General features: G+C 43.4%; 1 protein-coding gene across 5 annotated transcripts in view; it reads left to right on the top strand.

Annotated features, from left to right (window-relative positions):
* The window catches only part of LOC139765259 (uncharacterized), a 147,034-nt gene that overhangs the window by 68,101 nt on the left and 51,093 nt on the right, over nt 1–27,840 (top strand). For all 5 annotated transcript variants that reach the window (XM_071692597.1, XM_071692599.1, XM_071692596.1 and 2 more), the window contains exon 2: nt 15,060–15,871. In XM_071692597.1, coding sequence (XP_071548698.1) covers nt 15,143–15,817 — 675 coding nt within the window. In that variant the 5' untranslated portion in view covers nt 15,060–15,142 and the 3' untranslated portion in view covers nt 15,818–15,871. The remainder of the gene's footprint in view (nt 1–15,059; nt 15,872–27,840) is intronic.

The raw sequence follows: 27,840 nt of genomic DNA on the forward strand, positions 1-27,840 counted from the left end.
GGCAGTTCATATCTACCCTGCCTTGTGAGTGCTGTGGCTATCTATATCTACCCTGCTCTGTGAGTGCTTTGGCTGTTCATATCTACCCTGCCTTGTGAGTGCTGTGGCTATTCATATCTACCCTGCTTTGTGAGTGCTGTGGCTATTCATATCTATTCTGCCTTGTGAGTGCTGTGGCTGTTCATATCTACCCTACTTTGTGAAAGCTGTGGCTACTCATATCTACCCTGCATTGTGAATGCTGAGGCAATTCATATCTAACCTGCCTTGCGAGTCCTATGGCTATTCATATCTACCCTGCCTTGCGAGTGCTGTGGCAATTCATATCTACCCTGCCTTGTGAGTGCTGTGGCTATTCATATCTACCCTACCTTGTGAGTGTTGTGGCTATCCATATCTACCCTGCCTTGCGAGCGCTGTGGCTATTGATATCTACCCTGCCTTGTGAGTGCTGTGGCTATTCATATCTACCCTGCTTTGTGAGTGCTGTGACTATCCATATCTACCCTGCCTTGTGAGTGCTGTGGCTATTCATATCTACCTTGCTTTGTAAGTGCTGTGGCTATTTATATCTACCCTGCCTTGTGAGTGCTGTAGCTGTTCATATCTACCCTGCTTTGTAAGTGCTGTGGCTATTTATATCTACCCTGCCTTATGAGTGCTGTGGCTGTTTATATCTACCCTGCTTTTTGAGTGCTGTGGCTGTTCATATCTACCCTGCCTTGTTAGTGCTGTGGTTAGTGATATCTACCCTGCCTTGCGAGTGCTTTGGCTATTCATATCTTCCCTGCTTTGTGAGTGCTGTGGCTGTTCATATCTACCCTGTTTTGTTAGTGCTGTGGCTATTCAAATGTACCTGCTTTGTGAGTGGTATGGCTATGCATATATTCCCTGCCTTGTGAGTGCTGTGGCTATTCATATCTTCCCTGCCTTGTGAGTGCTGTGGCTATCCATATTTTCCCTGCCTTGTGAGTGCTGTGAACTGTTTTCAGCTTCCAAACGAACTGATCCCCAAACGTGAGTGGACGGAGAAGTACTTGCTTGTGGCCATTGGTGCGATGTGTTTATTGTGTAATGATATCATCTCACTTGAGGCACTTCTAGGTAACGCACTCAACCTTTGATTCGTAGCCTAACTTCACGAATCGTAGCCTAACTTCACGATTCGTAGCCTAACTTCGTGATTCGTAGCCTAACTTCATGATTCGTAGCCTAACTTCATGATTCGTAGCCTCACCTCACTATTCGTAGCCTACCTCACGTTCGTAGCCTAATTTCATTATTCGTAGCCTAACTCCATGATTCGTAGCCTAACTTATGATTCGTAGGCTAACTTCGTGATTCGTAGCCTAACTTCGTGTTTCGTAGGCTAACTTCGTGATTCGTAGCCTAACCTCATGATTCGTAGGCTAACTTCGTGATTCGTAGCCTAACTTCATGATTCGTAGGCTAACTTCGTGATTCGTAGCCTAACTTCGTGATTCGTAGCCTAACTTCATGATTCGTAGCCTAACTTCATGATTCTTAGGCTAACTTCGTGATTCATAGCCTAACTTCATGATTCGTAGCCTAACTTCATGATTCGTACCTTGACTTCATGATTCGTAGTCTTTATTAATTTCGTGATTCGTAACCTAACCTTATGCTTCGAGCCCAGTTATGCAGTGAGCATCACTGGCATCATCTTCCCGGGTCACATGGACATCAACGTACAAGAACAAGCGACCCTTGACTGACTGACGCAGCAGAGCCTGTGCTAGATTGGTGCAAGGTAGCGGCGCCATGGAAGAAATAGTCACCAGAGTGACAGAATCCGTCTAGATCCTATCAACAGCTGACACATCACCCCTCAAAGAAGAATCGAAGTCCCTTGCAACAAGATGTTCTTGAGGCTCTTTTAGACGGACGGAAAACTGTTGGGGTAATGTTTATTGGCTGATGATGCGTCCACCGACAGCAGCGATGCATCACAAGTGTGTCGCTACGTATGTGATGGGTGTTTGATGGCGAGTGCCTCCGGGAAGCTGACGTCTTTGAGGAGAATGGTTTGGATCCCGAGACGAGTCAGCATGCTGGTAAATGACAGCGCTCCTGCTATTGTCAGGCAAGGTCGGTCTGTACCGGGCCTGTCCACTGGTATGACTGCCGTAGGCTACGCCACAGATCACACCACTGCCTTATTCACCAGAGTGTCCTGTGTGCTGAACTTAGCGCTAAGGTGATTTAAAGAAGGACATGGAACCTACCATGTCCATCATCAACTTCAATCGCTCCACTTCTAGCCTGCAGCGTCGTCTGTTCCAGATGTTATTGTGAGATATGACAGCTGAGCACAATGAGTTACTTGCTGAGGATGAGGTCTGGACGCTGGTCCAGTAGGGGCAATGGACTGAAGAGATGTTGTGGACTGAAGGAGGCGGGTACCTTTCTCAGCGAAGAGGAAGCAAACGAAAGCAGACTCTCTTTCCTGCAGGCGTAATTACCCCTACCAACATGCTTCACTGTCCCTCAACGCGTAACTATATTACCTTTTCAGACGCTCAGATAACTGTAGTGATGACAGGTTAGGATTTCTAGATGGAGTGAGGACCAATTTTGCCACACACGATTGGATGACTTCAGGATCCCTGCTGAAGTGATGCAGCGTGTTTTTAAGATCACTTTTGTGTGGATGATGGTGGGTGTACAATGGAGCTCGCAACGAATGCGAAGCAGGAAATATCAGTGGGCGGTACACCTTGAGTCGCAACATTCCATGAAATCTGCCGGACGTGGACAATTCTAGACTGAGGAAATTTAGCACAAAGAAGTTTCCACACTCGAGGGGGCGAATACTGTTGACAATGTTTGGCTCAACGTAGACAGTCGTTCTTCCTTCACCAATCAGCATCTCGAATCAGTGTTTAAGCATCGCTCTTACTACGTACTTATGAGCCTAACTTCGCCTGAGCTTGTAAAATCAAATGTGTCATTTTTCTCATTAAAGGAGGACAGTGTACTGGTACTTGTTTATGTGGTTTGCTGTGTTCGACATTATTACAATGTACTCAATTTTCAATGTACCAAATGTGCTATTTTCTGTTGATAAAGTTCCCAAGTTCTTTTCAAACATAAAAGCTATTTTTTTTTTCTTTTTCTTTGTGCGTAGTGTTTCCGGTGCATTATACAAGACAGCTAGAGACTGAGTGTGAACGAATGTGGCCAATGTTGTCTTTCCCCTAGCGTTACCTCGCGCACATGCGGGGGGAAGGGGTTGTCTTTTCATGTGTGGCGGGGTGGCGACGGGAATGAAGAAAAGCAGCAAGTATGAATTATGTACATGTGTGTATATGTATATGTCTGTGTATGTATATATATGTATACGTTGAAATGTATAGGTATGTATATGTGCGTGTGTGGACGTGTATGTGTATACATATACATGTGGGTGGGTTGGGCCATTCTTTCATGTTTCCTTGCGCTACCTCGCTAACACGGGAGACATCGACAGAGTATAATAGAATATTATATATATATATATATATATATATATATATATATATATATATATATATATATATATATATATATATATATCTGCTTGCTAAGGTAGCTGACCCCACTACCACTGTTGCTGCTGTTGCTGAGAGGGCTTTCATGCGTACATTAGAGGGAGGATGCTCTGCTCCTGTGGCTGTTCACACCAAGTGATGCTACTACGTTTGTGAATCAAGAACCATTGCAACACAAACCTTGCCAGGTGGTAGAGTGTCCCGCAGTGTATCGAGACAGACTTCCCCAGAACTTTTTTAAAGGGGAAGTAAATGTTTATAGTTGTGTTACTGGAGTGATAGTTTTCATACATGGTGCCTTGACAAGAAAATAGTGAAATTGGAAAAAATGTAGCTTAGACATTGAAGCTTATTGATACAGTGGTTAAATTGATGAGAACTACTATTGACGTTTGTGTAAATAAATTATACATTTCCTTTTTCCATAGCCAGAGGTTGAACCATTATGTGACATTCATTTTTTCATTTCATTTCAAACTAGAAGTTTCAGTTTTCTAAATTGTTTCTTACATTTTTCATATGTATATATATGTATGTGTGTGTGTGTGTGTATGTGCGTATGTATGTGTATGTGTGTATATATATATATATATATATATATATATATATATATATATATATATATATATATATATATATATATATATTATCCTGGGGATAGGGGTGAAAGAATACTTCCCACGCATTCCTCGCGTGTCGTAGAAAGCGACTAGAGGGGACGGGAGCGGGGGGCCAGAAATCCTCCCCTCCTTGTATTTTTTTAACTTTCTAAAATGGGAAACAGAAGAAGGAGTCACGCGGGGAGTGCTCATCCTCCTCGAAGGCTCAGATTGGGGTGCCTAAATGTGTGTGGATGTAACCAAGATGTGAAAAAAAGGAGATATAGGTAGTATGTTTGAGGAAAGGAACCTGGATGTTTTGGCTCTGAGTGAAACGAAGCTCAAGGGTAAAGGGGAAGAGTGGTTTGGGAATGTCTTGGGAGTAAAGTCAGGGGTTAGTGAGAGGACAAGAGCAAGGGAAGGAGTAGCAGCACTCCTGAAACAGGAGTTGTGGGAGTATGTGATAGAATGTAAGAAAGTAAATTTTCGATTAATATGGGTAAAACTGAAAGTTGATGGAGAGAGATGGGTGATTATTGGTGCATATGCACCTGGGCATGAGAAGAAAGATCATGAGAGGCAAGTGTTTTGGGAGCAGCTGAATGAGTGTGTTAGTGGTTTTGATGCACGAGACCGGGTTATAGTGATGGGTGATTTGAATGCAAAGGTGAGTAATGTGGCAGTTGAGGGGATAATTGTTATACATGGGGTGTTCAGTGTTGTAAATGGAAATGGTGAAGAGCTTGTAGATTTATGTGCTGAAAAAGGACTGATGATTGGGAATACATGGTTTAAAAAGCGAGATATATATGAGTATACTTATGTAAGTAGGAGAGATGGCCAGAGAGCGTTATTGGATTACGTGTTAATTGACAGGCGCGCGAAAGAGAGACTTTTGGATGTTAATGTGCTGAGAGGTTCAACTGGAGGGATGTCTGATCATTATCTTGTGGAGGCTAAGGTGAAGATTTGTATGGGTTTTCAGAAAAGAAGAGTGAATGTTGGGGTGAAGAGGGTGGTGAGAGTAAGTGAGCTTGGGAAGGAGACTTGTGTGAGGAAGTACCAGGAGAGACTGAGTACAGAATGGAAAAAGGTGAGAACAATGGAAGTAAGGAGAGTGGGGGAGGAATGGGATGTATTTAGGGAATCAGTGATGGATTGCGCAAAAGATGCTTGTGGCATGAGAAGAGTGGGAGGTGGGTTGATTAGAAAGGGTAGTGAGTGGTGGGATGAAGAAGTAAGAGTATTAGTGAAAGAGAAGAGAGAGGCATTTGGACGATTTTTGCAGGGAAAAAATGCATTTGAGTGGGAGATGTATAAAAGAAAGAGACAGGAGGGCAAATGAGAGTTGGGGTGAGAGAGTATCATTAAATTTTAGGGAGAATAAAAAGATGTTCTGGAAGGAGGTAAATAAAGTGCGTAAGACAAGGGAGCAAATGGGAACTTCAGTGAAGGGCGCAAATGGGGAGGTGATAACAAGTAGTGGTGATGTGAGAAGGAGATGGAGTGAGTATTTTGAAGGTTTGTTGAATGTGTTTGATGATAGAGTGGCAGATATAGGGTGTTTTGGTCGAGGTGGTGTGCAAAGTGAGAGGGTTAGGGAAAATGATTTGGTAAACAGAGAAGAGGTAGTAAAAGCTTTGCGGAAGATGAAAGCCGGCAAGGCAGCAGGTTTGGATGGTATTGCAGTGGAATTTATTAAAAAAGGGGGTAACTGTATTGTTGACTGGTTGGTAAGGTTATTTAATGTATGTATGACTCATGGTGAGGTGCCTGAGGATTGGCGGAATGCGTGCATAGTGCCATTGTACAAAGGCAAAGGGGATAAGAGTGAGTGCTCAAATTACAGAGGTATAAGTTTGTTGAGTATTCCTGGTAAATTATATGTGAGGGTATTGATTGAGAGGGTGAAGGCATGTACAGAGCATCAGATTGGGGAAGAGCAGTGTGGTTTCAGAAGTGGTAGAGGATGTGTGGATCAGGTGTTTGCTTTGAAGAATGTCTGTGAGAAATACTTAGAAAAGCAAATGGATTTGTATGTAGCATTTATGGATCTGGAGAAGGCATATGATAGAGTTGATAGAGATGCTCTGTGGAAGGTATTAAGAATATATGGTATGGGAGGCAAGTTGTTAGAAGCAGTGAAAAGTTTTTATCGAGGATGTAAGGCATGTGTACGTGTAGGAAGAGAGGAAAGTGATTGGTTCTCAGTGAATGTAGGTTTGCGGCAGGGGTGTGTGATGTCTCCATGGTTGTTTAATTTGTTTATGGATGGGGTTGTTAGGGAGGTGAATGCAAGAGTTTTGGAAAGAGGGGCAAGTATGAAGTCTGTTGGGGATGAGAGAGCTTGGGAAGTGAGTCAGTTGTTGTTCGCTGATGATACAGCGCTGGTGGCTGATTCATGTGAGAAACTGCAGAAGCTGGTGACTGAGTTTGGTAAAGTGTGTGAGAGAAGAAAGTTAAGAGTAAATGTGAATAAGAGCAAGGTTGTTAGGTACAGTAGGGTTGAGGGTCAAGTCAATTGGGAGGTGAGTTTGAATGGAGAAAAACTGGAGGAAGTGAAGTGTTTTAGATATCTGGGAGTGGATCTGGCAGCGGATGGAACCATGGAAGCGGAAGTGGATCATAGGGTGGGGGAGGGGGCGAAAATTCTGGGAGCCTTGAAGAATGTGTGGAAGTCGAGAACATTATCTCGGAAAGCAAAAATGGGTATGTTTGAAGGAATAGTGGTTCCAACAATGTTGTATGGTTGCGAGGCGTGGGCTATGGATAGAGTTGTGCGCAGGAGGATGGATGTGCTGGAAATGAGATGTTTGAGGACAATGTGTGGTGTGAGGTGGTTTGATCGAGTAAGTAACGTAAGGGTAAGAGAGATGTGTGGAAATAAAAAGAGCGTGGTTGAGAGAGCAGAAGAGGGTGTTTTGAAATGGTTTGGGCACATGGAGAGAATGAGTGAGGAAAGATTGACCAAGAGGATATATGTGTCGGAGTGGAGGGAACGAGGAGAAGAGGGAGACCAAATTGGAGGTGGAAAGATGGAGTGAAAAAGATTTTGTGTGATCGGGGCCTGAACATGCAGGAGGGTGAAAGGAGGGCAAGGAATAGAGTGAATTGGAGCGATGTGGTATACCGGGGTTGACGTGCTGTCAGTGGATTGAATCAAGGCATGTGAAGCGCCTGGGGTAAACCATGGAAAGCTGTGTAGGTATGTATATTTGCGTGTGTGGACGTATGTATATACATGTGTATGGGGGTGGGTTGGGCCATTTCTTTCGTCTGTTTCCTTGCGCTACCTCGCAAACGCGGGAGACAGCGACAAAGCAAAAAAAAAAAAAAAAAAAAAAAAAAAAATATATATATATATATATATATATATATATATATATATATATATATATATATATATATATATATATATATACATATATATATATATATCTTTTTTTCTTTTAAACTATTCGCCATTTCCCGCATTAGCGAGGTAGCGTTAAGAACAGAGGACTGGGCCTTTGAGGGAATATCCTCACCTGGCCCCCTCTGTTCCTTCTTTTGGAAAATTAAAAAAAAAAACGAGAGGGGAGGATTTCCAGCCCCCCGCTCCCTCCCCTTTTAGTCGCCTTCTACGACACGCAGGGAATACGTGGGAAGTATTCTTAATCCCCTATCCCTAGGGATAATATATATATATATATATATATATATATATATATATATATATATATATATATATATATATATATATATATATATATATATATGTATATATATATATATATATATATATATATATATATATATGTATATATTGCAGGGAAAAAATGCAATTGAGTGGGAGATGTATAAAAGAAAGAGACAGGAGGTCAAGAGAAAGGTGCAAGAGGTGAAAAAAAGGGCAAATGAGAGTTGGGGTGAGAGAGTATCATTAAATTTTAGGGAGAATAAAAAGATGTTCTGGAAGGAGGTAAATAAAGTGCGTAAGACAAGGGAGCAAATGGGAACTTCAGTGAAGGGCGCAAATGGGGAGGTGATAACAAGTAGTGGTGATGTGAGAAGGAGATGGAGTGAGTATTTTGAAGGTTTGTTGAATGTGTTTGATGATAGAGTGGCAGATATAGGGTGTTTTGGTCGAGGTGGTGTGCAAAGTGAGAGGGTTAGGGAAAATGATTTGGTAAACAGAGAAGAGGTAGTGAAAGCTTTGCGGAAGATGAAAGCCGGCAAGGCAGCAGGTTTGGATGGTATTGCAGTGGAATTTATTAAAAAAGGGGGTGACTGTATTGTTGACTGGTTGGTAAGGTTATTTAATGTATGTATGACTCATGGTGAGGTGCCTGAGGATTGGCGGAATGCGTGCATAGTGCCATTGTACAAAGGCAAAGGGGATAAGAGTGAGTGCTCAAATTACAGAGGTATAAGTTTGTTGAGTATTCCTGGTAAATTATATGGGAGGGTATTGATTGAGAGGGTGAAGGCATGTACAGAGCATCAGATTGGGGAAGAGCAGTGTGGTTTCAGAAGTGGTAGAGGATGTGTGGATCAGGTGTTTGCTTTGAAGAATGTATGTGAGAAATACTTAGAAAAGCAAATGGATTTGTATGTAGCATTTATGGATCTGGAGAAGGCATATGATAGAGTTGATAGAGATGCTCTGTGGAAGGTATTAAGAATATATGGTGTGGGAGGCAAGTTGTTAGAAGCAGTGAAAAGTTTTTATCGAGGATGTAAGGCATGTGTACGTGTAGGAAGAGAGGAAAGTGATTGGTTCTCAGTGAATGTAGGTTTGCGGCAGGGGTGTGTGATGTCTCCATGGTTGTTTAATTTGTTTATGGATGGGGTTGTTAGGGAGGTGAATGCAAGAGTTTTGGAAAGAGGGGCAAGTATGAAGTCTGTTGGGGATGAGAGAGCTTGGGAAGTGAGTCAGTTGTTGTTCGCTGATGATACAGCGCTGGTGGCTGATTCATGTGAGAAACTGCAGAAGCTGGTGACTGAGTTTGGTAAAGTGTGTGGAAGAAGAAAGTTAAGAGTAAATGTGAATAAGAGCAAGGTTATTAGGTACAGTAGGGTTGAGGGTCAAGTCAATTGGGAGGTGAGTTTGAATGGAGAAAAACTGTAGGAAGTGAAGTGTTTTAGATATCTGGGAGTGGATCTGGCAGCGGATGGAACCATGGAAGCGGAAGTGGATCATAGGGTGGGGGAGGGGGCGAAAATTCTGGGGGCCTTGAAGAATGTGTGGAAGTCGAGAACATTATCTCGGAAAGCAAAAATGGGTATGTTTGAAGGAATAGTGGTTCCAACAATGTTGTATGGTTGCGAGGCGTGGGCTATGGATAGAGTTGTGCGCAGGAGGATGGATGTGCTGGAAATGAGATGTTTGAGGACAATGTGTGGTGTGAGGTGGTTTGATCGAGTGAGTAACGTAAGGGTGAGAGAGATGTGTGGAAATAAAAAGAGCGTGGTTGAGAGAGCAGAGGAGGGTGTTTTGAAGTGGTTTGGGCACATGGAGAGAATGAGTGAGGAAAGATTGACCAAGAGGATATATGTGTCGGAGGTGGAGGGAACGAGGAGAAGAGGGAGACCAAATTGGAGGTGGAAAGATGGAGTGAAAAAGATTTTGTGTGATCGGGGCCTGAACATGCAGGAGGGTGAAAGGAGGGCAAGGAATAGAGTGAATTGGAGCGATGTGGTATACCGGGGTTGACGTGCTGTCAGTGGATTGAATCAGGGCATGTGAAGCGTCTGGGGAAAACCATGGAAGGCTGTGTAGGTATGTATATTTGCGTGTGTGGACGTATGTATATACATGTGTATGGGGGGGGGGGGCATTCCTTTCGTTTGTTTCCTTGCGCTACCTCGCAAACGCGGGAGACAGCGACAAAGTATAAAAAAAAAAAAAAAAAAAAAAATATATATATATATATATATATATATATATATATATATATATATATATATATATATATATATATATATATATATATTTTGACGCCGTCTCCCGCGTTAGCGAGGTAGCGCAAGGAAACACGAAAGAATGACCCAACCCACCCACATGTATATACGTAAACGCCCACGCACACACATATATATACCTAGAATAAATGTATGGCCCTTCCATATTTTTGAGTGTCATAATCCGGCCTTACTCCTGAAGTTACTGAATAGCCTTTGGTACCAAATGGCGTCCTAGCTTCGTCTCTTCGATGTATATGAACTGACTGTTATATTCCTGTCTTGTGTCTCCCCTGATGATGTGATTATTACACGAAAGTGCACTTGGGAACTTTTCGTGTTTCATTTTCCCCGTGGACTCATAGGAATATATATATATATATATATATATATATATATATATATATATATATATATATATATATATATAGAGAGAGAGAGAGAGAGAGAGAGAGAGAGAGAGAGACTCCTGATATGCAAGTTACGCTACAGAGTTAGATTATCATCTTTTCAATCTATGTTCCTTAGAGCTTTACGTATTTGCAGTCCAGAGTTTATTGATGATGAGTTTGAGAAGATATATTCTATTGGATCTAAGTTAAAGTACCCTAGATCTTTTATTGATAAATCCCTTAAGTTAGCAAAGAAATCATTTTATAGAGTTGAGCCCAAACCTGCCATTGACACCAAGAATCTTTTAGTTCTCCCTTTTAATGATAATTGTACTTTACTTTCCATGTTGCTTAAATCCTTTGATGTAAATGTTGCCTTCAGTAACAATGATATTATAAAGAATGGCTTAATCAGGAATTCACCAGAAAATTCTCTTAGGTCCATCTATAAAGTGCCGTGTAGAAGTTGTGATAAGTTTTCTGAGTTGTGATAAGTTTTCTGTTGGGCAGACTGGTAAGGATCTTTCTGTTAGACTTAAGCAACATAAATATAGTATAAGAACGGGACTAGAATCAAATGCCTTGTTTTATAACGTTAAAAACTCTGATCATTGTATTGACTAGAGTAATGCCATCTCAGTTATTAACTTTATTATCACGAGAAATATCATTGAATCTTTTATTATCAAATACACAAAGAATTAAAATCTTAATATTAGTGATGGTCTATGCAAATTAGATAACTTTATTGTTGATAAAATTTGTAAAATAAGTTTATGATACGTTCGTTGTCTGTCTTGGACAATCGCATGTTTGCCATATAGCGTCATAGCTACGTCTCTTCGTTGTACATCAACTGACTGTTATATTTCTTTCTTGCGTCTCCCCTGATGATGTGATTATTACACGAAAGTGCACTTGGGAACTTATCGTGTTTCATTTTCCCCGTGGACTCATAGGAATGTCACGCGCAAAACTGTGATCCTTTCCAATGTATATATATATATATATATATATATATATATATATATATATATATATATATATATATATATATCATCCCTGGGGATAGGGGAGAAAGAATACTTCCCACGTATTCCCTGCGTGTCGTAGAAGGCGACTAAAAGGGGAGGGAGCGGGGGGCTGGAAATCCTCCCCTCTCGTCTTTTTTTTAATTATCCAAAAAAGGAACAGAGAAGGGGGCCAGGTGAGGATATTCCCTCAAAGGCCCAGTCCCCTGTTCTTAATGCTACCTCGCTAACGCGGGAAATGGCGAATAGTTTGAAAGAAAGAAAAAGATGTATATGTATATATATATATATATATATATATATATATATATATATATATATATATATATATATATATATATATATATGTGTGTGTGTGTGTGTGTGTGTGTGTGTGTGCGTGTGTGTGTGTTTGTGTGTGTAATAGGGCAGCAGCGATGGACAAGGAGATATTTGATTGTGTGCATAAAGCTATCGAAAAACAAACACAGACGGAGTCAACAAAGAACCAGATGGTCGCCAGTGTTGTCATATCTATCTAGCCTGTTTAGTATTCTTGACTCCTAGTTGTTATTTGATGTGTTGGGAATAGTATATCTTGCTATTAAGAATATACATTATTACTAGAGCCACCACTATATGGGGGAGGGAGATCATATGTTGGCAACCTCAGTGTTGATCGTTGCCCCTGGCCAACTGGGAGGGGCCAGCAGCCACCTATTGACCCACCACCATCACATGCCTCTCGTGGGGGGAAAGATGCTAATTATGGGTACTCTTGTAATATTGTTCAGCGATGAAGAAGCAAAGGATCATGTTGTAAGACTAATGTAAGGAATTAGTTCGTAAAGTAACCCGTGGCATGTATCATGAGTATAGCTGTAGGGTAATTATAGAAATTAAATTGTAAGGGACATGTCCTCGTCTGCAGCAGTTCCCATATAGGATTATGCCAAATGCAAAAGTTGACTATTTACGGTGTTCAAATACGGACATACACATATACACTTTCAAATAAGGTCACCACGAAAATGTACTGCAAGGAAAAGTTCCAAAGTGAAGTGGAAAAGTGACAAAATGACATAGTGAAGTAATTAACCAGAGGAAGTGAAATGATCGCCTTGGCAACCCAACGTGATACCGACTCACGGAGTACACAGACGAGACTCAGTGTCAGTGTCATTAAGTACCCTACCTTCTTGGAGACAGTTACCCAGCCTGGGGAACATTGCATTCAGTATATGCTAAGAAATCCCGGTAAGCCAACACCTCGGTGTGTTGCAAAAGGTCTCTTTATAAAGTGTGCCTGGCTCGCCCCGTGTGAGGGTAATGAGCCAGTAATGTGTCTACAAGAGACTGATAACTTCGATTCCAGCTGGAGCTTGTGTGAATCGAGCAGCGTATGTGAACTGAGCCGCTGTAAGAGTTTGAAGGACGTGCTTCTGTCGTGACTGACGCAGCGACGTTTGTAGAAGACGCGAGCACGCGCAGGACAAGGGTTCCTTGCTTGGCCACAGACCCACTCACACCCAGAGACCCAGCCAACACTCAAGTGAACTTTTAGCACCAGAGAACGAGAAGTCCCTCAGTTTGTGAATTAGGATGTTCAGTTACAATCAGCAGTGGTGTTAGGATGCCTGCCACATTATTTCTGATCCTGTGAGTTGCCTGAAGTATTTCTCGTAAGCGTCCATGAACCTCTGTATAATGACTGATTCTAAGTGGCGTTGCATCCAGTGAGATATCAAGATCCCAGTCAGTGCGTGATGACGCACATCTAATTGTCAGGTTATGTGTACCCACGTCATTCTATTTAGGTAGTAGATGCAAAAAGGTTATTGGTTTTTTTCTTAACCTACAGGAAAGTGAGTTGTCAAAGTATGCTTGACAGCCCATTGGCCTGGTTGGGTCATTGATGTCTGAATTAAGAGGTTTTACCCAAACCATGGCTATGGGCCCCCATGGTTACCTCACTGAACATCATCGACCATCAGATAGAAAATCTCGTGTGTGTGTGTGTGTGTGTGTGTGTGTAAATACACGAATATAGTGCATGTGAACGCGCATATCCAAAGAACATATAAACCTCCCGCCTGTGCAACAGGCGGAAGCGCTACTGCTAGGCTATGATCGCCCCTATTGCACAGGGGTCCCGGGTTCGATCCTGGTTGTTGGAGGTTTGTTGTATGTCCTATGAAGATCCTGGTTGTTGGAGGTTTGTATGTGCTATGAAGGTGCGCGTTCATATGCACTTTGTTCGTACTCATATACCTCCGCGTTGTTTAGTTAGGTTCGGTAAAATGCTATCTGCTGACTGTGTGAGCCTGATGGGAAATGGCCGGTGTAGACCCCGTTGCTCACCAACGTGAGACGAAGGGTATTCGAGTACATAGTATTCGAATAGTCATTTCCGTCTTAGGGGCGATCTTGGCCGAGCGGTAGCGCTCCCGCCTGTTGCACAGGGGTCCCGGGTTCGATCCTGGCTGTTGGAGGTTTGCATACATAGAGAATGCTATGTATCCGTAGACAGTGGCTATGTATATATCTATCATTGTAATACTCGGACATTTACAGATATTCATCACTTGTCGACAGATTTGAAACCTGGAAAGATTATTTTCCTGACGGATTAAGGACTGAGAGTTATGTACGATGTATACATTAGAACTTGTGTCGGATGGATATGGAAAATGACTTAGGTCCATAGAAGGAATGATATATATATATATATGTTGTTGCATTCACGTCTGGTGATCAAAGCGCTCAACTTGTATATACAAAAGTGTAAATGATAATTTAAGACAGAAAAGATGTAGGTATATAGAGACATTATTTACGCGAGAGTTTGAACGTGTTTCTGTGGTCTATACTGTTGCCGGCGTTCATCCGCCCGGCTGGCGGATGGAAGGCGTTCGATCCACAACAAGACCCCGTTTTGTCAACGTGCTCTCTGAGCCGCTCTTAAGGCCAGTGTATGTTGCCGTCATTTATATTGACATGACCTGGAGAGATAGAACTTTGAAAAACATCGAGGCGGAGATGTGTGAGAGGATTTTCAAGGGAATGATGATATACGAGAAATCAAGTAAGTCGTATCGTATCAAACTCTTTTAAGATCGACGTAGTTTGAGCTTACCCAGAGTTAACACAAATATCATGTTACGATATTTTGGATCTTACACTTAAGTGTTGTCGCTATGATCATATTTGAGAAGGGTTAACCTTTTATTGTGTGTGTGTGTGACGTAATTCAGCCTAGCACCTTGTTGTCAGAGACTTGTCAGCGTAGTACCGGTAATGCAGCCTTGTACCATGTAGTTATATAGTAGTCATAACGTACGCACCGGATGGAAGCCACTGAACTACTTCCGAGTGTTAGTTACATTTTGGCTTGTTTCTTTTTTTTTTTTTTTCACCGAGTCTGTAGAACGATGTTTCGGTTGGGTCAATGTATTAAGTGATTTTATTTTTATTTCTTTCTTGGTAAATACTTCAGTCTTTGATAATTTATCCCTATAGATGTGCAGACATTTGTATTTATTTATTTTCTCTCACTCACATCAGGACAGGCGAGGATTGCTAAAGCTGAGTGCCTACAGAACAGCTGATCTCATTCACCTGCGTCACTGGAGGTAGCAGCAGCAAGTATGGAAACCATGAGACACCATTACATCTACATCCCAGTTGGGATTATCATAACTCTCATTATAGCCGTCTGTCGCCTTTGCTACAGATGTCGCAATAGGAAAAGACAAACTGTCTTAGCGGTCCATTCGCCTGCAGTGGTGCAGGTAGTCCCAGTGCCGCAGCCGGGGGCCCCACCAGTGCAACCGGGGGCCCCACCGGCATACCCAATGGCCCCACCAATGCAACCGGGAGCCCCACCGGCATACCCAATGGCCCCACCAATGCAACCGGGGGCCCCTCCGGCATACCCAGTGGCCCCACCAATGCAACCGGGGGCCCCACCGGCATACCCAATGGCCCCATCAATGCAGCCGGGGGCCCCACCGGCATACCCAATGGCCCCACCAATGCATCCGGGGGCCCCACTAGCATATCCTGAGGCCCCACCAGCTTATTCAGTGACCCCTCCACTGCAGCCAGGGGCCCCACCCATGTACTCAAGCGACTTACCACAGGCATCCGTACAACCAGAGGCACCGCCGTCTTGTGCAGGACAAGATGGAAACACCGGGAACTTGACAGATGCCATTCCGGCCAAGCCGAACTCTGGAGACAAGTCATTAATGAGTCGTCTCTATCCCTCGCGACATCAAGGACAGCAGAACCAGTTCGGCTACAAACCCCTACAGGAGTGAATGTATTAACCTACAACCACTCCTCCCTACATCATCTGATAACATAGGTAAAATGTGAGTAAAAACCTCTTTGTTTTTGCCTTTTTTTTTTGTCTGATTTCCTGGCGCTACCGAGCCGAAGCAGGAGATAGCGATGCTGTTTTCCTGTGGGGCGGGGTAGCGACAGAAAAGAATGAAGGCAAGTATGAATATGTATATGTGTATGTATGTATATGTCTACGTATATGTATGTATATTTTGATATGTATATGTGCGTATGTGGGCGTATATATATATATATATATATATATATATATATATATATATATATATATATATATATATATATATATATGTGTGTGTGTGTGTATATGAGGGGATGGGCCATCTTTGTCTGTTTCCTGGCGCTTCCTCGCTGACGTGGGAAACAGCGATTATATATATATATATATATATATATATATATATATATATATATATATATCATACAAAGTTCCAAAAGTTCCAACAGCCAGGATCGAACCTGGGACCCCTTGTGCAAGAGGCAGGCATGCTAACCGCTAGGCTAAGGAACTGTATAATAGGAAACAACTATTCGAAATACTAAGTACTCGAATACCCTTCGTCTCACTATGGTGAGCAACGGGGTCTATCGGTTGTTTCCGAACAGAACACATAGCCAGCTGATAGCTTTTACCGAACCTGACTGTACAACGCGGAGTTATATGAATACGAATAAAGTGTATATGAACGCGCACCTTCATAGAAGGTAAAACACTATCAGCTGGCTATGTGTTCTGTTCGGAAACAACCGATAGATCCCGTTGCTCACCATTGTGAGACGAAGGGTATTCGAGTACTTAGTATTTCGAATAGTTGTTTCCTATTATACAGTCCCTTAGCCTAGCGGTTAGCATGCCTGCCTCTTGCACAAGGGGTCCCAGGTTCGATCCTGGCTGTTGGAGCTTTGTATGTTCTATGAAGGTGCGCGTTCATATACACTTTATTCATATATATATATATATATATATATATATATATATATTATCCCTGGGGATAGGGGAGAAAGAATACTTCCCACGTATTCCCTGCGTGTCGTAGAAGGCGACTAAAAGGGAAGGGAGCGGGGGGCTGGAAATCCTGCCCTCTCATTTTTTTTTAATTTTCCAAAAGAGGGAACAGAGAAGGGGGCCACGTGAGGATATTCCCTCAAAGGCCCAGTCCTCTGTTCTTAACGCTACCTCGCTAATGCGGGAAATGGCGAATAGTATGAAAGAAAGAAAAGATATATATATATAAATATATATATATATATATATATATATATATATATATATATATATATATATATATATATATATATATATATATTTATTTATTTATTTATTTACTTATATATTTTCTAAAGTTTATCGCTGTCTCCCTCGTTAGCGAAGTAGCGCAAGGAAACAGACGAAAGAATGGCCCAACACACCCACATACACATGTATATACATACACGTTCACACACGCACATATACATACCTATACATTTCAACGTATACATATATATACATACACATGCATATACATATATACACATGTACACAATTCATACTTGCTGCCTTTATTCATTTTCGTCGCCACCCCGCCACACATGAAATGACAACCCCTTCCCCGCGCGCACGCGAGGTAGCGCTAGGAAAAGACAACAAAGGCCACACATTCGTTCACACTCAATCTCTAGCTGTCATGCAATAATGCACCGAAAAAAACAGCTCCCTTTCCACATCCATGCCCCACAAACCTTTCCATGGTTTACCCCAGACGCTTCACATGCCCTGGTTCAATCCATTGACAGCACGTCGACCCCGGTATACCACATCGTTCCAATTTATTCTATTCCTTGCACGCCTTTCACCCTCCTGCTTGTTCAGGCCCCGATCGCTCAAAATCTTTTTCACTCCATCTATCCACCTCCAATTTGGTCTCCCACTTCTCCTCGTTCCCTCCACCTCTGACACATATATCCTCTTGGTCAATCTTTCCTCACTCATTCTCTCCATGTGACCAAACCATATCAAAACACCTTCTTCTGCTCTGTCAACCACACTCTTTTTTTTTATACCACACATCTCTCTTACCCTTTCATTACTTACTCGATCAAACCACCTCACACCACATATTGTCCTCAAACATCTCATATCCAACACATCCACCTCCCTCCGCACAACTCTATCTATAGCCCAGGCCTCGCAACCATATAACATTGCTGGAACCACTGTCCCATCAAACATACCCATTTTTGCTTTCCGAGATAATATTCTCGCCTTCCACACATTTTTCAACGCCCCCAGAACTTTCGCCGCCTCACCCACCCTGTGACTCACTTCTTCCATGGTTCCATCCGCTGCCAAATCCACTCCCAGATATCTAAAACACTGCACTTCCTCCAGTTTTTCTCCATTCAAACTTGCCTCCCAGTTGACTTGTCCCTCAACCCTACGGTACCTAATAACCTTTCTCTTATTCACATTTACTCTCACCTTTCTTCTCTCACACACTTTACCTAACTCAGTCACTAGCTTCTGCAGTTTGTCACCAGAATCGGCCACCAGCGCTGTATCATCAGCGAACAACTAATTCACTTCCCAAGTTCTCTCATCCACAACAGACTGCATACTTGCCCCTCTCTCCAAAACTCTTGCATTCACCTCCCTAACAACCCCATCCATAAAACAAATTAAACAACCTTGGAGACATCACGCACCGTTGCCGCAAACCAGCATTTACTGAGAACCAATCACTTTCCTTTCTTCCCACTCTCACACATGTATTACATCCTCGATAAAAACTTTTCACTATTTCTAATAACTTGCCTCCCACACCATATATTCTTAATAGCTTCCACATAGCATCTCTATCAACTCTATCATATGCCTTCTCCAGATCCATAAATGCTACATACAAATCCATTTGCTTTTCTAAGTATTTCTTACATACATTCTTCAAAGCAAACACCTGATCCACACATTCTCTACCACTTCTGAAACCAGACTGCTCTTTCCCAATCTGATGCTCTGTACATGCCTTCACCCTCTCAATCAATACCCTCCCATATAATTTCCCGAGAATACTCAACTAACATATACCTCTGTAATTTGAGCACTCACCTTTATGCCCTTTGCCTTTGTACAATGGCACTATCCATGCATTCCGCCAATCCTCAGGCACCTCACCATGAGTAATACATACATTGAATATTCTTACCAACTAGTCAGCAACAGTCACCCCCTTTTTTAATAAATTCCACTGCAGTACCATCCAAACCCGCTGCCTTGCCGGCTTTCATCTTCCACAAAGCTTTTACTACCTCTTCTCTGTTTACCAAATCATTCTCCCTAACCCTCTCACTTCGCACACCACCTCGTCCAAAACACCCAAATCTGCTACTCTATCATCTAACGCATTCAACAAACCTTCATAATACTCACTCCATCTCCTTCTCACGCCATCACTACTTATCACCTCCCCATTAGCCCCCCTGCACCGATGTTCCCGATGTTCTCATGTCTTACGCACTTTATTTACCTCCTTCCAGAACATCTTTTTATTCTCCCTAAAATTTAAAGATACTCTCTCACCCCAACTCTCATTTGCCCTCTTTTTCGCCTCTTGCACCTTTCTCTTGACCTCCTGCCTCTTTCTTTGATACGTCTCCCAGTCATTTGCACTATTTCCCTGCAAAACTCGTCCAAAAGTCTCTCTCTCTTCTCTTTCACTAATAATCTTACTTTTTCATCCCACCGCTCACTACCCTTTCTAATCTGCCCACCTCCCACGCTTCTCATGCCACAAGCATCTTTTGCGCAAACCATCACTGCTTCCCTAAATACATCCCATTCCTGCCCCACTCCCCTTACGTCCTTTACTCTCACCTTTTTCCCTTCAGCACTGTGTCTCCTGGTACTTCCTCACACAAGGTCTCCTTCCTAAGCTCACTTGCTCTCACCATTCTCTTCACTCCAACACTCCTCTTTTCTGAAAACCTCTACAAATCTTCACCTTCGCCTCCGCAGGATAATGATCGGATATCCCTCCAGTTTCACCTCTCAGCACATTAACATCCAAAAGTCTTTCGCGCGCCTATCAATTAACATGTAATCCAATAACGCTCTCTGGCCATCTCTCCTACTTACATACGTATACTTATGTATATCTCTCTTTTTGAACCAGGTATTCCCAGTAACCAGTCTTTTTTCAGCACACAAATCTACAAGCTCTTCACCATTTCCATTTACATCACTGAACACCCTGTGTACACCAATTATTCCCTCAACTGCCACATTACTCACCTCTGCATTCAAATCGCCCATCACTGTAACCTGGTCTCCTGCATCAAAGCTGCTGAATACACTCACTCAGCTTCTCCCAAAACACTTGTCTCTCATGATCTTTCTTCTCATGCCCTAGTGCATAGGTACCAATAATCACCCTTCTCTCTCCATCCATTTTCACTTTTACTCATATCAATCTAGAGTTTACTTTCTTACACTGTATCACATACTCCCACCACTCCCGTTTCAGGAGTAGTGCTACTCCTTCCCTTGCTCTTGTCCTCTCACCAACCCCTGACTTTACTCCCAAAACATTCCCAAACCACTCTTCTTAACCCTTGAGCTTCGTTTCACTCAAAGTCAATACATCCAGGTTCCTTACCTCAAACATACTACCTGTCTCTCCTTTTTTCTCATCTTGGTTACATCTGCACACATTTAGACACCCCAATTTAAGCCTTCGAGGAGGATGAGCACTCCCCGCGTGACTCCTTCTATTTTTCCTTTTAGAAAGCTAAAGTACATGGAGAGGAGTGTTTCTAGCCCCCCGCTCCCGTGCGACACACGGGGAATGCGTGGGAAGTATTCTTTCTCCCCTATATATATATATATATATATATATATATATATATATATATATATATATATATATATATATATATATTTATTTATTTATTTATTTTATTTATTTTGCTGTGTCGCTGTCTCCCGCGTTTGCAAAGGTAGCGCAAGGAAACAGACGAAAGAAAATGGCCCAACCCACCCCCATACACAATGTATATACATACACGTCCACACACTTAAATATACATACCTATACATCTCAACGTACACATATATATACACACACAGACACATACATATATACCCAAGCACACAATTCACACTGTCTGCCTTTATTCATTCCCATCGCCACCTCGCCACACATGGAATACCATCCCCCTCCCCCCTCATGCGTGCGAGGAAGCACTAGGAAAAGACAACAAAGGCCCCATTCGTTCACACTCAGTCTCTAGCTGTCATGCAATAATGCCCGAAACCACAGCTCCCTTTCCACATCCAGGCCCCACACAACTTTCCATGGTTTACCCCAGACGCTTCACATGCCCTGATTCAATCCACTGACAGCACGTCAACCCCGGTATACCACATCGATCCAATTCACTCTATTCCTTGCCCTCCTTTCACCCTCCTGCATGTTCAGGCCCCGATCACACAAAATCTTTTTCACTCCATCTTTCCACCTCCAATTTGGTCTCCCACTTCTCCTCGTTCCCTACACCTCCGACACATATATCCTCTTGGTCAATCTTTCCTCACTCATTCTCTCCATGTGCCCAAACCATTTCAAAACACCCTCTTCTGCTCTCTCAACCACGCTCTTTTTATTTCCACACATCTCTCTTACCCTTACATTACTTACTCGTTCAAACCACCTCACACCACTCATTGTCCTCAAACATCTCATTTCCAGCACATCCACCCTCCTGCGCACAACTCTATCCATAGCCCACGCCTCGCAACCATACGACATTGTTGGAACCACTATTCCTATATATATATCCCTGGGGATAGGGGTGAAATAATACTTCCATTGTATACCTCACGTGGGGGCTAGAAACCCTCCCCTCCTTGTATATTAACTTTCTAAAAGGAGAAACAGAAAGAGTCACGTGGGAAGTGCTCATCCTCTCGAAGGTTCAGATTGGGGTGTCTAAATGTGTGTGGATGTAACCAAGATGAGAAAAAAGGAGAGATAGGTAGTATGGTTGAGTAAAAGAGCCTGGATGTTTTGGCTCTGAGTGAAACGAAGCTCAAGGGTAAAGGGGAAGAGCGGTTTGGGAATGTCTTGGGAGTAAAGTCGGGGGTTGGTGAGAGGACAAGAGCATGGGAAGGAGTAGCACTACTCCTGAAATAGGAGTTGTGGAAGTATGTGATAGAGTGTAAGAAAGTAATCTCTGGATTGATACTGGTAAAACTGAAAGTGGATGGAGAGTGATGGGTGATTATTGGTGCATATGCACCTAGGCATGAGAAGAAAGATCATGAGAGGCAAGTGTTTTGGGAGCAGCTGAGTGAGTGTGTTAGTAGTTTTGATGCACGAGACCGGACTGTAGTGATGGGTGATTTGAATGCAAAGGTGAGTAATGTGGCAGTTGAGGGAATAATTAGTGTACATGGAGTGTTCAGTGTTGTAAATTGAAATGGTGAAGAGCTTGTAGATTTATGCGCTGAAAAAGGACTGGTGATTGGGAATACCTGGTTTAAAACGAGAGATGTACATAAGTATACGTATGTAAGTGGGAATACCTAGTTTAAAACGAGAGCTATACATAAGTATACGTATGTAAGTAGGAGAGCTGTCCAACGAGCGTTATTAGATTACGTGTTAATTGATAGGCACGCGAAAGAGAGACTTTTGGATGTTAATGTTCTGAGAGGCGCAACTAGAGGGATATCTGACCATTATCTTGTGGAGGCGAAGGTGAAGATTTGTAGAGGTTAGAAAAGAAAAGAGAATGTTGGGGTGAAGAGAGTGGTGAGAGTAAGTGAGCTTGGGAAGGAGACTTGTGTAAGGAAGTACCAGGAGAGACTGAGTTGAGTGCAGAATGGAAAAAGGTGAGAGCAAAGAAGGTAAGGGGAGTGGGGGAGGACTGGGATGTATTTAGGGAAGCAGGGATGGCTTGCGTAAAAGATGCTTCTGGCATGAGAAACGTGGGAGGTGGGCAGATTAAATTGGGTAATGAGTGGTGGGATGAAGAAGTAAAATTATTAGTTAAAGAGAAGAGAGAGGCATTTGAACGAGTTTTGCAGGGAAATAATGCAAATGAGTGGGAGATGAATAAAAGAAAGAGGCAGGAGGTCAAGAGAAAGGTGCAAGAAGTGAAAAAGAGGCAAATGAGAGTTGGGGTAAGAGAGTATCATTAGATTTTAGGGAGAATGAAAAGATGTTTTGGAAGGAGGTAAATAAAGTGCGTAAGACAAGAAAATAAATGGGAACATCCGTGAAGGGGGCGAATGGGGAGGTGATAACAAGTAGTGGTGATGTGAGAAGGAGATGGAGTGAGTTTATTTTGAAGGTTTGTTGAATGTGTATGATGATAGAGAGGCCGATATAGGGTGTTCTGGTCGAGGTGGTGTGCAAAGTGAGAGGGTTAGGGAGAATGATTTGGTAAACAGGGAAGAGGTACCAAAAGATTTTGCGGAAGATGAAAGCCGGCAAGGCAGTGAGTTTGGATGGTACTGCAGTGGAATTTATTAAAAAAGGGGGTGACTGTGTTGTTGACTGGTTGGTAAGGATATTCAGTGTATGTTTGACTCATGGTGAGGTGTCTGAGGATTGGCGGAATGCATGCATAGTGCCATTGTACAAAGGCAAAGGGGATAAAGGTGAGTGCTCAAATTACAGAGGTATAAGCTTGTTGAGTATTCCTGGGAAATTATATGGGAGGGTATTGATTGAGAGGGTGAAGGCATGTACAGAGCATCAGATTGGGGAAGAGCAGTGTAGTTTCAGAAGTGGTAGAGAATGTGTGGATCAGGTGTTTGCTTTGAGGAATGTATGTGAGAAATACTTAGAAAAGCAAATGGTTTTGTATGTAGCATTTATGGATCTGGAGAAGGCATATGATAGAGTTGATAGAGATGCTCTGTGGAAGGTATTAAGAATATATGGTGTGGGAGGCAAGTTGTTACAAGCAAACCAACATTCACTGAGAACCAATAACTTTCCTCTCTTCCTACTGGTACACATGCCTTACATCCTCGATAAAAACTTTTCACTGCTTCTAACAACATACCTCCCACACCATATATTCTTAGTACCTTTCACAGAGCATCTCTATCAACTCTATCATATGCCTTCTCCAGATCTATAAATGCTATATACAAATCCATTTGCTTTTCTTAAGTATTTCTCACATACATTTTTCAAAGCAAACACCTGATCCACATATCCTTTACCACTTCTGAAACCACATTGCTCTTCCCCAATCTGATGCTCTGTACGTGCCTTCACCCTCTCAATTAGTACCCTCCCATATAATTTCCCAGGAATACTCAACAAACTTATACCTCTGTGATTTGAGCACTCACTCTTATCCCCTTTGCCTTTGTACAATGGCACTATGCAAGCATTTCGCCAATCTTCAGGCACCTCACCGTGAGACATACATACATTAAATAACCTTACCAACCAGTCAACAATACAGTCCCCCCCCCTTTTTTTTTTAATAAACTCCACTGCAATACCATCCAAACCCGCTGCCTTGCCGGCTTTCATCTTCCGCAAAGCTTTTACTACCTCCTATCTGGTTACTAAATCATTCTCCCTAACCCTCTCACTTTGCACACCACCTCGACCAAAACACCCTATATCTGCTACTCTTATCATCAGACACATTCAACAAACCTTCAAAATACTCACTCCATCTCCTCACGTCACCACTACTTGTTATCACCTCCCCATTAGCCCCCTTCACTGAAGTTCCCATTACTTCCCTTGTCTTAACGCACTTTATTTACCTCCTTCCAAAACATCTTTTTATTCTCCCTAAAGTTTAACGATACAGTGATGTCGCCCTGGAATACAGTAACTTCGCCCTGTAATGCAGTGATGTCCTGTAATGCAGTGACGTTGCCCTGTAGCGCAGTGATGTCGCCCTGTAATGCAGTGACCGCCCTTTTCTGCAGTGATGTCGCCTTCTAACGTTGTGATGTCGCCCTGTAATGTAGTGACGTCGCTCTGTAATGCAATGACGTCGCTCTGTAATGCAGTGACGACGCCCTATAATGCAGTGATATCAGCCCTGTAATGCAGCTATGTCGCCTTGCAATGTAGTGACGTCGCCCTGTAATGCAGTGACGTCTCCCTGTAATGCAGTGACGCCGCCCTGTTTATGCAATGACGTCCCCCTGTAATGCACTGATGTTTTGTAATGCAGTGATGTCGCCCTGTATTGCAGTGACGTCGAACTTTAATGCAGTCATATTGTCCTGTAATGCAGTGACGTCGCCCTGTAAAGCAGTGAAGTCGCCCTTGTAATGCATGACGGCACCCTGTAATGCATTGATGTCGCCCTGTAATGCAGTGGTGTCGCCCTGTATTGCAGTGACATCGAACTTTAATGCAGTTATATTGTCCTGTAATGCAGTGACGTCGCCCTGTAAAGCAGTGAAGTCGTCCTGTAATGCAGTGACGTTGCCTTGTAATGCAGTGATGTCACCCTGTAATTCATTGACGTCGCACTTCATTGCAGTGATGTCACCCTGTAATGCAGTGATGTCGCCCTCTAATGCAGTGACGTCGCCCTCTAATGCAGTGACGTCGCTCTGTAATGCAGTGACTTCGCCTTGTAATGCAGTGACGTCGCCCTGTAATGCAGTGACGTCGCTCTGTACTGCAGTGACTTCGCCTTGTAATGCAGTGACGTTGCCATGTAATGCAGTGGCGTCGTCCTGTAATACGGTGACGTCGCCTTGTAATGCAGTGACGTCGCCTTGTGATGCAGGGACGTCGCCCTGTAATACGGTGACGTCGCCTTGTAATGCAGTGACGTCGCCTTGTAATGCAGTGACGTCGCCCTGTAATACAGTGACGTCGCCCTGTAATGCAGTGACGTCGCCCTGTAACGCAGTGATTTCGACCTGTAACGCAGTGACGTCGCCCTGTAATGCAGTGACGTCACCCTGTAACGCAGTGACGTCGCCCTGTAACGTAGTGATGTCGCCCTGTAATGCAGTGGCGTCGCCCTTTATTGCAATGACGTCGCCCTGTAATGCAGTGTTGTTGTACTGTAATGCAGTGACGTCGCCCTGTAAAGCAGTGACGTCTCCCTGTACTGCATTGACGTCGCCCTGCAATGCAGTGACGTCGCCCACAAATGCAGTGACGTCCCCCTGTAATGTAGTGATGTCGGTCTGTAATGCAGTGACGTCGTCCTGTAATACAGTGACGTCGCCCTGTAATGCACTGAAGTCTTGTAATGCAGTGACCTCGCCCTATAACGCAGTGATGTCCTGTAATGCAGTGACGTCGCCCTTTAACGCAGTGATGTTCTGTAATGCAGTGACGTCGCCCTGTAATGTAGTGAGGTCGCCCTCTAATGCAGTGACGTCGCTCTTTAATGCAGTTATGTTGCCCTGTAATGCAGTGATGTTGTCCTGTAATGCAGTGATTTCCCCCTGTATTGCAGTGACGTCGCCCTATAATGTAGTGACGTCGCCCGGTAATGTAATGTTGTGCCCTATAATGTAGAGATTTCCCTCTGTAATGCAGTGACGTCGCCCTGTAATGCAGTGACGTCGCCCTGTAACGCAGTGACTTCGCCCTGTAACGTAGTGATGTCGCCCTGTAATGCAGTGACGTCGCCCTGTAATGCAGTGACGTAGCCCTCTAATGCAGTGACGTCCCTGTAATGCAGTGATGCCGGTCTGTAATGCAGTGACGTCGCCTTGTAATACAGTGACGTCGCCCTGTGATGCAGTGATGTCTTGTAATGCAGTGACCTCGCCCTGTAAGGCAGTGATGTCCTATAATCCAGTGACGTCGCCCTTTAACGCAGTGATGTCCTGTAATGCAAATACGTCGCCCTGTAATGCAGATATTGTCCTGGAATGCAGTGACGTCGCCATGTAATGCAGTGATGTCGCCCTGTAATGCAATGATGTCCTGTAGTGCAGTGACGTCGCCCTGTAATGCAGTGATGTTCTGTAATGCAGTGACGTCGCCCTGTAATGCAGTGATATTGTCCTGTAATGCAGTGACGTCGCCCTGTATCCAGTGACTTCGCCCTGTAATGCACTGTTGTCCTGTAATGCAGTGACGTCGCCCAGTAATGCAGTGATGTCTTGTCATTCAGTGACGTCGCCCTGTAATGCAGTGACGTCGCCCTGTAATGCAGTCATGTCTTGTCATGCAGTGACGTCGCCCTGTAATGCAGTGATGTTATCCTGTGATGCAGTGACGTCGCCCTGTAATGCAATGATGTCCTCTGATGCAGTGACATCGCTCTGTAATGCAGTGACGTCGCCCTGTAATGCAGTGACATCGCCCTGTAATGCAATGATGTTCTGTAATGCAGTGACGTCGCCCTGTAATGCAGTGATGTTGTCCTGTAATGCAGTGCCGTCGTCCTGTAATGCAGTGATGTCCAGTAATGCAGTGACGTCGCCCTGTAATGCAGTGACGTCGCCCCATAATGCAGTGATGTCCTGTAATGCAGTGGCGTCGCCCTGTAATGCAGTGATGTTTTCCTGTAATGCAGTGATGTCGCCCTGTACCGCAGTGATGTCCTATAATGCAGTGACATCGCCCTGTAATGCAGTGACGTCGCCCTATAATGCAGTGATGTCCTGTATTTCAGTGACGTCGCCCTATAATGCAGTGATGTCCTGTATTTCAGTGACGTCGCCCTGTAATGCAGTGATGTTGTCCTGTAATGCAGTGACGTCGCCCTGTAATGCAGTGACGTTGTCCTGTAATGCAATGATGTCGCCCTGTAATGCAGTGATGTCGCCCTTTTAACGCAGTGATGTCCTTTAATGCAGTGACGTTGTCCTGCAATGCAGTGATGCCAGTTTGCATCGAGTGGGGTATACATGGCCCTTAGTTTGATGTGGAGATCTCTCATCTCGGTTTTGCATCGTAATTCAAGACAGATTATAACACGTCAATTGTTGTGCCCTAAAACATCTCCTTGAGCTGCTTACGACTTCGTCCCTCAAGCC

Source organism: Panulirus ornatus, chromosome 53 (assembly GCF_036320965.1).
Source record: "Panulirus ornatus isolate Po-2019 chromosome 53, ASM3632096v1, whole genome shotgun sequence".
Lineage (NCBI taxonomy): Eukaryota > Metazoa > Arthropoda > Malacostraca > Decapoda > Palinuridae > Panulirus > Panulirus ornatus.